The following is a 12,823-nucleotide window of genomic DNA, read 5'->3' on the forward strand; positions in this document are numbered from 1 at the left end:
GTTAATATATAGCTAGCTAGCCAGATGCTTACATTTTGTGCTATATATATATATATATATATATATAAGCATGTAAATTTTTAAACGAAGTGACATTGTTAAATAGCTGGTTTATCTGATGCACATTATAAATCTTGCGAAGCTGTTACTATTAATCCAATATTCCATTTTTATAGTTCCATAGTTTATAGTTCGGATATCCTAACGCGTACTTCGTTAGGGCCAAAGAAACCGTCGTGGGGCGCAAAATATAAACATCTGGCTAGCTAGCCATAATCCATATAAATCACTTGTTCTGTATAGAATAATCCGATGACATAATGTCTTATTTGCACCCTTGGATCCGTATGCGAATCCGCATTATATGTGTGAATATCACATTTAATTTTTCTTAAGCCAGATTCAATCTGTGATTTTTGCTATCTCTGCCATGATAGACACATTTGGATGGCTAAATTCAGCGAAAGAACAGCTGAAATTTATTAATCTCTTCTTTTATTAAATTTTTAAAAGCATCTGGCTATCAGCTTGCTGAAGCTTGACAGCATTCGTGATGATGCCAGTTCGCTTTACATAAACCTCAATCCACCACTTGTCATTCATATTGCAATCAAGGTCCGGCGTACCACAGATATGATTCACAGCTTCATATTAAATTGAATCGAAATCGTCACAGAATCCTGGTCCTCACAGCCACCACAGATGCAATCAGTCGTTACGACAGCGGTATCGACCCCGAATTATTTCGGATGCTAGTCTATGCCACTGGAACAGTTGGGGGACTCGTGAAGTTTGTTGCTTTTTTCAGATTCACGCATGTGGAAGGAGTACATTATAGTTTAAATAACTCGATTGACAATTTAGCAGAATTATTTAATACATATCGGTCCTTAGAAAAACAGACCGATAATATGGGAAACAGATCCTCAACATTTGCCGATAGTAACACTTCCAAGGAAGACCAATTTCTGCAGAAGTGTTTATAATGTAGGGGTTATATCCTAAATGAGATCCTTTAGGATTTGGATGTCTTAGCTATAACTACACTTGCAGCATTAGTTAATAGAGCGGTAAACAATTACAGAATCATTCGGCATATTTTCAGGTCACACATAGATAGTTAATGTCACACAATATTATGTTTGTGATGATATCCTGACAAATTCTGAGAGTTGCAAACTGGACGAAATTTTTCAAAATGTATTTAATACTTCTAACAAAAAGAAAAAAGAGACGTACTAGTCTTTGTTATATAGATGTTAATGTAATAAGCTGATTGTACTTCAGGCAGTGTACGTCTAGAATAACTTCTCCCGACTGAAAATTCCCACAATTTTGTTTCTCTTTTAGATTGGAGATGCTTTTGGCAATAAACGAGGGGGTTATACGATTACTGAGGCGGATGGACGTAAAAGATACGTGGAATATATTGCGGACAAACACGGTTTGTTTGTTAAACAGATTGGATTTGCTCAATTTTTCGATTACATAATAATAACGATAATTTCAGAAGTTTATTTAATAAAGCGGCTTCGATCAGCAGATTTGCGAAAAGGCAAAGTTTGCACATTAAGGACGTGTGTCGTTTCTAAGTGTATCATATTGTGCCTATTTCCGCAGGTTTCCGCGTCGTTGTGCGGACCAACGAGCCAGGAACGGCCGGTTCCGCCACGGGGACAGCGGTAATCGCCTCACCATACTCGGACGAAGGCTCCGCTCATTCGCATAGATTTGCCCCTGCTTCGCTGACCGCTAGCAGTCGCCGAAGACGACCACTAACCCAACATGAAATTGACTATGGTAAAAGCAGCTGTTAACATACAATAATATTCGACATACATGTTTTGACTTCAACGTTTGGTACTGCCGTTAAGCAACGTGTTGCACGTACGTGCTTGCCTACTGGACTAAGGCACACGTGAAGTGGCTTAAATTTAAAACTCGGATATTCAGATTTTCGCGTTGTAGCCATCGCGGTGAATGATGCTTTGTTAAATATCTCTTAGGTCGTGCCCTGTGCTACAATATAATTAGGCAAACTACTCTGCTGATATTATCTAAATATTTTAGCTCCGCTGATCGCGACGGAAAGTGCCGCTCCTGTTCTCGCGGCATATGAACCACTTCACATACAGTCGGCCGTGGTAAAGACACCCATCGAACTTCCAAAGGTAACGTAAATACATTCATAATCTCCACTTATCAACGGGATCGTCCTTTTAGAGCTACGTTTCGGCCGAAAATTGCCAGTTACGGAGAAATTTGTATGGAAAAGTTGATGTGTGTAAAAAAATGATTGTTTATATATGTGCTGCAGACATTTTAACAATGCCTATATATTTCGATCAACGCTTCGCTTTAACAATCGCTATTTTCGAATTATCGGCTGTGGGTTTCTAACGATCTAAGACCTTCATAATGTGCATTGATTACACCCAACACCCATAATAGATTAGACAAATGCGCGGCGTTTTTATGTCCAGTGCAGCCATAAGGCGTTGTTTCAGAAAATTGATTTTCTCTCTCAAACGAAGCGTATCTTCAAATCTAGATCTCTTTCGTGAGTTTAAGTGTATTAGGGACACAGTTAGGGGATAGGTATAACGCTTTTACGGCCACGCATAAAGAGTGAATTTTGATTACGAACACACACACATGACTCACCCTGTGTTTCCTTCCGATGTACGCGTCCCGACTGGTGTTTGTACCCCCACCAAGTCAGCTCTGGTCGATCGTGATCTGACACATGCTATCCGTTGTGTATACGTGTGTGCACGTGATGCACATCCGATTTTCGTGTCTGTTTTTTGCAGTCGTTATTTTTACTGTAAAAGCTGTCAATCTTCTGTGATACGTACATTTTACCAGCTAGCTTAGCACAGCATTAAATATACGACGTCTGTTAAGTAGGCGTAAGAAAGACAAGGCCAAGAGGAACTCCGCTTTGTCGGCCCATTTACTTCAGCAGGGTATCAGAGCTTGTACGACATGTATTACACGAAACGCTCGAAGGCGGTCCCGAATCGTACATCATTGTATCCCATATGACGATGGAAGACTGTGGCAAATGATACAAGTGACAGACGCGTAGTCTTTGGTTAATGGGGTGCAGAATATCCTGTCACCAGAAATAGATAGGCTTTCGTATATTGATTATTGTGTATACATGCAGTGAAAAGACCCCGTAACCTTGTTTTTATGAGCTGGGTGCGCTCGAACAGGTTAAAAGTGAAGTGAAGTGAAGCACGCACCTTTTCGGAACTAGGTGTTTATAATTAATACCTAGTAGGTTGTTATTGCAGGTAAGTACTGTTTGTCACGATCACAAGCAATTAGGGCATGCGGTTGTCCTACCATCCATCAAACTACTTGAGAATTTATTTTTATTTTATCCTTATTTTCCAAGGTATGCATTACAGTAACATGGAGGTTTAAACGTATCAATTTATTCGTCAATTAATAACTTCGTTACAAGTGTTTTCTTAGCCATTATTTTTAAGAGGCGGTTTTACCTCTAGCGATAATTTCAAAGTAAATTGACTTTCAATGAAACCGGTCTCGATTCTCAACGGCCATTAGGCCCACTAATCTGATTCATCCAGAGAATGAAGAATTAACATAAACTGAACACTGCGAACATAAACATCGCGTTTCGTTGCTTCTCGATTTGCCTGCCCGATCTTTGTATGTGATAGAGTTTGAGCTTAAAACTGTGACTTCCTTTTGTGTTATCCCTATTTTCCAAAAAAAGGTTCGCATAGTTAATGACACCGTCAACTATGAGCAAATTTAAGTTCCACTTAATTTTCCATCGAAGTTATATATATATATATATCTTAAACATGCGATTTCAGGTCGCAGGGGCGCCGCGTGTCGCCGCCCCTCCACCGATCGTTACGACTCACCCAGCGATTGAAGCGGTCCATCATCCGCCCATCGTAACGTCCTCCAGAGGATATGGAGTTCTTCACGCGGCAGCTTCTAAGGTACACATCTGTGATCTAACGTACATTAAAACGTCACGTATATTGTGCATATATAAATCGCTCCAGTTTATGCAACCATATATTTTTCGCTGGCATAAATAACATAGGAATCGTCAATGCTTTTGTTTGTGAGGCATATGTTATTATTGTTATAGGTTTGCTTATTGCGTGTCCCGCTATACTAACAGTAGATTATCATCGAGCAATTGTTTTAACAGCTCAGATTGATAATTATGCATCGATTTCAGAGAACTTCTTGCTCACACGTTGTTGCTCCTCTGTTGTCGCGAGATTACGGCCTTCGACGTCGGCGATACAGGAAGGCTCAAGGCTCGGCCATCCTTGAACGGAATATACATAACTATTATTGAACGGAAGCCTCCTTTCATATGTCACTGTACTACAAGCATAATTAATGCATCCCGATGGCTAGTTGTTCACCATCGTTGCATAAGGTCAAATACTCTCGAGTTGCTCTATATAAATGTAGCGATAAAAAGGATTAACGTACAAACAAATGGTCAGCTATTAGCTAAGGAGATATCACGGCTTTTGTTTCTATGGTACCTAATGGAAACTACTGATAATGCCGGGAAAAAGTACCGACTCACAAGTTTCCTGCACTGATCACGGTACCTACGAAGAAAATTAACTAGCAGTATCTAATTTTTTGTTGTTATTAATTAAACAGTTTCGTCTAATTACTATAAAAGGCACCACTCCCATACACTACATAAGATAATAACTAACCAATGAATTATTTTCATCAGTCACAAAACGTGTTTCATTCAATTATAAAAAAATCTTGATCACAGCTGTACCGTCTAGCTAAGCTAACCATTTAAGTTACGTCCTAGTAGCCACCGAACATATAGTTTAGATGCCGCCATCTGCCATTGAAGTAAACCAGAAGCCTACAAAAATGCATGGTATCTTCGATATTTCTGCTTGAACATTGTCCACAGGAAGTTTTTGTGCACCTGATGAACTTGTTTTCAGTCAATATAATTTAAGCTTTAAGTTACACTTTGGCATAGTTTTATAAGGCCGCTTGACTCTCAAGGGAGACAATGTAAGCTTTCTCTGACGGTTGCATGCGAATAAAAGTAGACTTAAATTTCAGGAACTTCTACTAGTTTGTTATAGTAAAAGGTTCATCCAATTTTTCAGTAACTATTTTTTCGCGCATGATCTGTTTTTGTGAACTTACATTCACCACTTGATACCATTTGATATTACGTTTATTATCATAAGAATCAAATTGTTCATTTTTACACGACATGAACCAATTAGTATTCTATAGTCGTATCTGCAAAGAAAACTTGACACACTAAAAATACTCAGGACAACTTCACAAACCGCTAGTTATTAACTTGGCTTATTGTTATCTGTCCTAGATATTTTCAAACAGATCATATTGATCCGTTATGGGTGAATCATATGAAGTTATATAACCCTAAGATGGTATAAAACAACAAAAAAATTTCGCGCCATACTTATCAGGTACATTTGATAAATGTTAAAGATTAAGATAATTCTGCAATATAATTAATAGACCCGTACTTGTAGAAACACGTATAACCCATATAACTATGAAAGTACCAAATCAGCTCTCATAAGATACATTTTCGTCTCAAGGTAAACGACAACGGCAGATAGAAATTCATGATCACTCGGTTAGCGAATCGCGTTAGTTACGCTACCCTGTTCCGTTTTCATAAAAGCATATTATAAGTGGGGGGCGAAATTACCGGTATCATCTATATTATAAACGTGCGTGAACACATTTAAGAAGTTCCCGTTCCTGAGAGAAATTCGTTAGTTGATGCGCGAACATTCGTATCTAAGGGAAAAGAATAGCTAAGGTTATTAGCATAGTGGGTAATATTAATACACCAATTCACGGTGTAATAGTAATAAATAAATGATCACAGTGATATTAACTGATCGCGAAGAGTTTGTCTTTAATTCAATAGGAAATTTTCGAAAAAAATACATAGGAGAAACTAAAGTCGACAAGCTTTAGCAGAGTTAAGAGGAAATCTTTGAAACCAATTGTTCAACAAGAATCTAGCTCTAGTGAATTGCATTTTACTTACATTTTACGATTTGTATAGGTTTGTTCATATCTGCGTTGAAAATCATCAAGGCATTTGTCCAAAAATGCTATATGCTGTTTAATAAAATACTGGAATTTGTGAGCTAACGGATGTTAGCTAAAGTTAACAAAAAAATTGTTACGATAATCTTATTGTTCTGTTAGTCATACGGTTACTGGCTGAGAAATCCCTAATAAAAAATGGCAATGAAGCAACAAGTATTTTGAAAGTACGACTACAGTTTATCCTTAGCAAAAGGTTTAAACCTTTTTGGACAATGAAAGAGGCCCAAATCAACTACAGTATGACCATTCTATGCAAATAAACAGCATGCAATCATTCATAGAGCTTGCATAATACGTTCACCTACTATTTTCGAAACAGTTCGGCTAATCGTTTCTTGCGGCTAGTGAATTTGTTACGCTCCGTGTCTGTTTGAGGATGCCAGAAGAAGAGTAATGTCGAACTCCAAACAAATCTTTCCACTTTAATAAAATATATAACATGATTCCGCATTTTATAGCCGTTGTGCTTCGAAAGAAAGGGGGCTGACCATCTTATATAAGCTAAATATTAGGAAAAAGCCTGCGATTCTGAAAAAGCCTTACTTTTTTGTTCTATTTACTCGGCTCCTTACCTGGGACATCTATATACGTATTTCTAATTTCACTCTAAGTACACTTCCCAAATTATCGGAAAAAAAGGAAGATATCGCACTACTCATGGTAGAAAGCATATTGAATAACTTATTCAGAATGTACATTTGTGTTTACGCGACAAAAGCTATATTCACGAAATTAAAGCATCATACAAATGTCAAACATTCTCGACATCCCGGCAGCGGGTCCTTAATTGCTATATCATACGTACTTGCTTCACCGACACAGCTAATGTAGTATATGACGGGTTTGAGTACTCTCCCTTATTTTTAACATTTAATCACCATATAGCAAATTTAGCTGTTCTATCGCAGTTTTACTAAAAATCGACATTTTATAGTGCTGAATCACTCGACCGGATTTGCCGCGAAGCACAATTTCTAGCAGAATGCCCGAGCTTAACCAAGCAGCAGACGAAACTTTCGCTGTCTACTTACACTGCATTTAACCAGAGCGGGTGGCGCCAGCTGGCTAAGTCATCTCACGCGGCGCGCATCGTGTCCTCACATCGTGTTTCCCTCTCGATTGGCTCTCGTTGTTGTTGTTGTTATTGTTGCTGCTGTTGTTGTCTAGTTAGCAGACGCCGTATCAGTTGCTCTCATCGTCGTGTTCTATAATGCTGACATCTGCTATCTTCCTGCTGGAGATATCGCTGGTCGAGGTGTCGTACGACTGCTAATGCAGCTCGCTTCGAATTACCGCTGCTACCGCTACAAAATCGAATGGAACACAGGACAGGGCGCGGCAGCAGCGGCAGCAGCAACCCGTAGCAGCCAGTTTCTTAGGAACAGCTACAGCCCCAGCAGCAGAAGCCGCCGGTTGCAAAGGCACTCTCAACAACAACCCAGCCTCTCCCATGTGATCTTAGCCGTGGAGAGAGCGGCTTGTTTAACACTCCATGATCCAGTTGGTCGTGCAGTTGTTGATTGACCGCGTTGTGTTTTGAGTTCGTTAAGCCGCTTGCCGTCGCAGTCACTGACTAATTTGTTCGTTTATCTGTACGCCTTTGGCTGAATGGCTGTCTGAGTGAGTGACCGATCAGTATTTCTAGTATTGTTAACTGGCCCACTGTCCGGTTCGTCTATCTCTTTATGCTGTCCAGTGCCCCTGTGTGTGCGTGTACTTATGTGTATCAGTCTCGATTTCGTCGAGCTGCCTACTTCTAGAATATCTACTTCTACTGCTGCTGCTGCTACAACTATTACTATTGCGGATCCTTAACCGACCATCGCAAAAGCCGCTGTTTCACACCGCTAGAGAGTGGCTGAGGTTTTTAAGGGGCGCGTGAAATCCCCACTGTTCTCGTGAGCCTACTCGCTGAATACGGCGAACGACTTTGCAACTCGAGGGAACCTCCGGAAAACTAGGTTACAGAAGAAGGCAATATAGGGAGAAAAACGGGAACCATTCAACTGTGAAAAGCAAGCAATACCAAGAATAGCATCAGCTACAGATACATGCTAGCAACAGCTTATGTGAATTCGTAGGAATTATAGGGTCAACGACAGCTGCGACAGTTGTCCGACCGACGGGACGTAAGTTTTTCTGCGTACCTCTCAGTGACCGTTTGTGTACGTCCCGGTTTAAGTAAGTGGCTCGATTGGCGCTGCAGCCGCCTCTAGCTGTCTGGCGCCGATCAAAAAAGAACAGACGATTGTCAATGTTCCTGCTATAGCCGTTGCTACGAAAACGCACGCGCCAGCTTATCCAATTACCGCAACATCTCGCACTTGTTCGTACATTTGTTGTGTTGTGTAGCTTAGTCATAGTGGGGGGTGGCGGATTTTAGGGACAATTTAAAGGTAGGGAGATAAGGAAGATCGAGCCGGGCTAGCAGCTGCAAGCGGTGCAAAGGTATTTTTAAAGTAAAATTCTAATCAACTTCTTATTAGGGTGACCGTGAGATCGCGTTAAGGGTTCGCTGCTGCAAGAAACGATAAACGTGTCGAGATCGTTGAAGTTGTTGGTGTCGCGGTACATAAATGCTAAGAAGTAGATAAAGACATCCCTCAGCACATGTGGCTCGAGCGCACAGTTGATTCTACGAGCTAGGCGACGTGAAGTGATTCTTACAATTTGTTGTTTGTGAAATTTTTCTTTCTCAGTAAGTCCGACATCAGTATAGCCAGAATACCCTGCATAGTCCTTTTTGCTGGTGTTATAGTGATTTCTGATGAACCTTGCGTGGTATTCCTGGTGAATGTGGCCCTGCGGCTATTATTACCCGTGTTGTTTAGGTAGAACTCATTTGGCTTGCTCACAGGATTACCTATTTTTTTTTTTACTTTTGCCATTATTATGCGCCATTCTTTATTTTCCTTGTCACAAGTAGTACACATCTATCGAAATCCGCCTGCTGCCCGCACGTATAATCTGTCAGAAGTTCGCGATCTCAGTGTGGCGTTATCGTAAGCTCGACAGGTTCATCCCGGTAACGCAGATAACAACAGAACTGTGCGGGATAAAAGATGGATGAAGCCGAGAAAGAGCAGAGAGCATTGCGTCTTAAGGAGGAAGCAAATGAACATTTCAAAAGTAAGTCAAATCAGTGGTTAGATTAAATGACTCATTACACCATTGTGCTATTTTTCGTCATATGCGGAAACACTACGCAAGAGGCGTTTGCAACTGCAGTACAGTAGTTGTCTTTGGTGTTTCACTCACTTTATAATCTTTATTTGCATAGCAGTGCTACTTTAATATATTTACATTTATCGATCGATTCATATTAGTACTATAGAAGAGGTCAAATCGTCTCGACTAAGCTGAAGAGCCTGCTCAACATTTGACACGTTTCCTAGCCCAGCACTCGTTGTTTTCTCGTTTAGGTCATCAATGGTGTTTTCTCTCATCGGAAATGTCTTATAAAGTACGAGTCCATCGAAAACAGCTGCAATATAGCTCAATGCATTCACTAGAATGATTCGTGTTATATGCGACCTTCCATCGTGAAAAAAAAAACAGTAATTACAAACCTCAGTAACTTGTAGCGAATTGCTTACATTTTTTTAATAACATGACTATGAGATAATAAATGTTGTCAAGTTTAGGTGATCATTCAGGTGATTTAGGCCTCAAAGCCCTGTGTGGTGAGGCCGTCGCTAACAGTTCCATCGAACTGTTGCGCTGCGCTGAAATGAAATCGCCGTTGCCGTATTTACTTGTTTGAAGTTCGCGGAAAACACTGACTGCCGATATCGTGTTTAGCCGCCAGCAATAACATTGCGATACATGATTCTTGAGAAATAACTACTTCCCGAACTGCGGATATGACAGCCTATGAAATATGTACAACTGATTTTCCAGTGCACCAATATAGCATTATATAACCAAGCAATAAAGAAGTGAAATATCGATTATAGTTTAGAAAAATGAAGACCGTTTTGTACCTTTTTTCATATATTGTTTCACTGTTTTCTGATACCATCGCACTTTATATGAATATAGAAAGCTTATAATTATTATTGAAGCATGCGTTTCTTTTCTGCTCTGTTTTTCGATTGTCTGTAGTAAGGTAAGAAGCGATCCTGATAGATCGTAACAAACGCTTGTTATATGCGTGCTTTCCCCAAAGTCGTGTCCTCATCATCATGAACGCGAATCACAGCTACAGAAATTGTTGCCAATGAGTGTCATTAGAGTATGCGGATCTTGTACCGAAACTCTTAAGTATGCTTAATGAGTTCTTCAAAAAATGATTTATTAAGTTAATGATGAATTATTATTATACACACACACATCCACGGCGAAGTACATGGCAAAACTGTAAATATATCGATAATATTGAACGATTCACTCATGTTTTTTCGTCGTGCTCTGTTACAGAACAAGAGTTTGCGAGCGCAATCGAGTTATACAATCAAGCGATTGAACTGGATCCTACTAAAGCGGTTCTATTCGGCAATCGGAGCTTCGCTCACCTTCGGCTAGAAAACTTCGGTTATGCCCTCGAGGACGCGAATAGAGCCATTCAAATAGATTCGAATTACGTTAAGGGCTATTATCGAAGGGCGTTAGCGTATATGTCATTAGGCAAATTTAAATTGGCTTTAAAAGACCTCGAAGCTGTGAGTGATATTTCGTCTTCTACGTTCATTGACTCTTCGTGCTATTACTAATACCCGGTCGAGTGACCTTCGTTACTCACCTTGCTGTTTGGTTTATCAAAGATATGCTATGCTAACTGTAGTTATTTGGCGTCAAATTAAATCTCCTAAAATTATTCTCACTTCTCACAGTTTAAGTTGCGTCCAGACTTTAGAGTTACATATACCATATCTCCGTAATATTCGTTATTGTCTACGCGGTCTGCGTATACAACCGTGATCAAAAGAGTCGTCTCTTGTCGTGTGTTTTATTATATCGATACATATGTTGTTTCTTCATTTAGTCACATTTGTCGTATCATATATGGCATTGACGGAGCTTGAACTAACGACGGCCGGCTTTCTCAAGCAGAGGTTTAGCTATTCGAGCTACCTAGCCGACAGATCTCATTAATATCTATCAATATTCATATAAAGAATGGGATACATTTGTAACCCACATAGCGACTGGCATTCGCATGTATTACCTAAGCATTATATCAATAGAAATAAATTAGTAGTTGATTGACTGTTAATAAACGCTGAAGAAATCGTTATTATATTGGCGATAGTCTCACTTCAGGTGTGCGGGGCGTGTCCGTCGGATTTGGATGCAAAGAAACGCTGCAACGAATGCCGTAAGATCGTGCAACGGTTGGCATTCGAAAATGCCATCCGGGTAGAAGAGGTCAGAAGGAGTGTTGCAGACAGCTTCGATCTCAATACAATGACCGTTGATGATGATTATGACGGTAAGGGTCGTTAGCGATTCTGCATCAGCATACTCCCTAGACGAGTTTTAGTGTGAATCCATATCACGATCATTCAGTTTCTTCGGATACTGCACCATTTATTTAAATGCAGAACTAATACAACCCACATCACGATTCCTCAGTTTTCTCCGGATATCCGCACCGTTTCATTTAAATAGTGAAACGATGTCGAGTCATGTACCTTGGACGACCTTGATGTTCGTTTGTTCTGAGTCCTTCCATGAAGTGTCCGCGTGGAGCTGTGCCTATTTTACAACATCTATGGAATCAAGTTATGCGATAGATAACCAATATATCTATCGAACAACCGAATTATTAATTGTTATGCTAGCATGATTTCAGGTGCAAGCAGCGCTGAGGACACTTAAGTTAGTTTTGCAGCGATAGTACATGTACTATACATTCGCGACTGCGCCGATTTTAGTTCGATCGTCGTTAATTAGGAAAGCTAGCTTTTTTTCTATTTATTTCAACACGTTAATATAAGATGGATTTCTTTGCTATTGATGCTGTTGTTTTTTCATGCGTCTGTTACATAATTTATGCCATTTACTTGTAGGTCCACACCTCGGAGATGATGGACAAGTCACAGTGGAGTTTATGGACGCCTTAGTTGACACTCTTGAAAAGCAAAAGAAGTTGCATCGAAAGTATGCGTACAAAATGCTCCTTCTGATAAAAAAATACTTTGAACAACAGCCGACATTAGTTGACATTGAAGTTCCTGCTGGCAGCAAATTCACCATCTGCGGCGATATCCATGGTCAGTTCTATGATCTGCTGAATATTTTCAAGTTAAATGGTCCACCCTCTGAGACCAATCCGTACCTGTTCAACGGCGATTTCGTCGATCGTGGCTCGTTCTCAGTCGAGTGCATCCTGACACTGTTTGGCTATAAGTTGCTTTATCCAAGTCATTTCTATATGTCACGAGGGAACCACGAGAGCCATACGATGAATCAAATGTATGGATTTGAGGGTGAAGTACGTTCGAAATACACGGACCATATGGCGCAGCTGTTCACCGAAGTGTTTTGCTGTATCCCGCTAGCTCATGTGATCAACAACAAAGTGTTCGTTACCCATGGCGGTCTCTTCCAGAGCAACGGCGTCACACTGAAAGACATTCGCGAAACAGATAGGTTCCGTGAACCTCCAGAAACGGGTTGGTACTATAAAAATAGCTAAATTGAAAAAGGTAAACTGATAACTTAGCTTATA

General features: G+C 40.1%; 2 protein-coding genes and 1 long non-coding RNA gene across 9 annotated transcripts in view; 2 read left to right on the forward strand and 1 right to left on the reverse strand.

The window, feature by feature from the left end:
- Positions 1-5,940, forward strand: part of LOC111265316 (uncharacterized) — a 26,404-nt gene extending 20,464 nt beyond the window's left edge. For both annotated transcript variants that reach the window (XM_022841978.2, XM_022841927.2), the window contains 5 exons: positions 1,351-1,444; positions 1,621-1,800; positions 2,071-2,171; positions 3,855-3,986; positions 4,235-5,940. In XM_022841978.2, coding sequence (XP_022697713.2) covers positions 1,351-1,444; positions 1,621-1,800; positions 2,071-2,171; positions 3,855-3,986; positions 4,235-4,357 — 630 coding nt within the window. In that variant the 3' untranslated portion in view covers positions 4,358-5,940. The remainder of the gene's footprint in view (positions 1-1,350; positions 1,445-1,620; positions 1,801-2,070; positions 2,172-3,854; positions 3,987-4,234) is intronic.
- On the reverse strand, positions 3,425-7,181 carry LOC111265474 (uncharacterized). Its single transcript, XR_002683482.2, has 3 exons — positions 6,956-7,181; positions 4,173-4,327; positions 3,425-4,001 (listed from the first exon to the last, which is right to left on the reverse strand). It is a non-coding gene; the product is annotated as an uncharacterized LOC111265474 (long non-coding RNA).
- A 72-nt stretch (positions 7,182-7,253) lies between these two features.
- PpD3 (protein phosphatase D3) overlaps positions 7,254-12,823 on the forward strand; it is an 8,842-nt gene continuing 3,272 nt past the window's right edge. Inside the window, exons 1-6 of one of the 6 annotated variants that reach the window (XM_022841494.2) lie at positions 7,781-8,279; positions 8,637-8,848; positions 9,077-9,279; positions 10,570-10,811; positions 11,413-11,581; positions 12,162-12,767. In XM_022841494.2, the coding sequence (XP_022697229.1) occupies positions 9,213-9,279; positions 10,570-10,811; positions 11,413-11,581; positions 12,162-12,767 (1,084 nt within the window). In that variant the 5' untranslated portion in view covers positions 7,781-8,279; positions 8,637-8,848; positions 9,077-9,212. The other 5 variants (XM_022841407.2, XM_022841563.2, XM_022841803.1 and 2 more) reach the window with 5 other exon arrangements.

The sequence above is a fragment of the Varroa jacobsoni genome, unplaced genomic scaffold (genome assembly GCF_002532875.2).
Source record: "Varroa jacobsoni isolate VJ856 unplaced genomic scaffold, vjacob_1.0 scaffold_10, whole genome shotgun sequence".
NCBI lineage: Eukaryota > Metazoa > Arthropoda > Arachnida > Mesostigmata > Varroidae > Varroa > Varroa jacobsoni.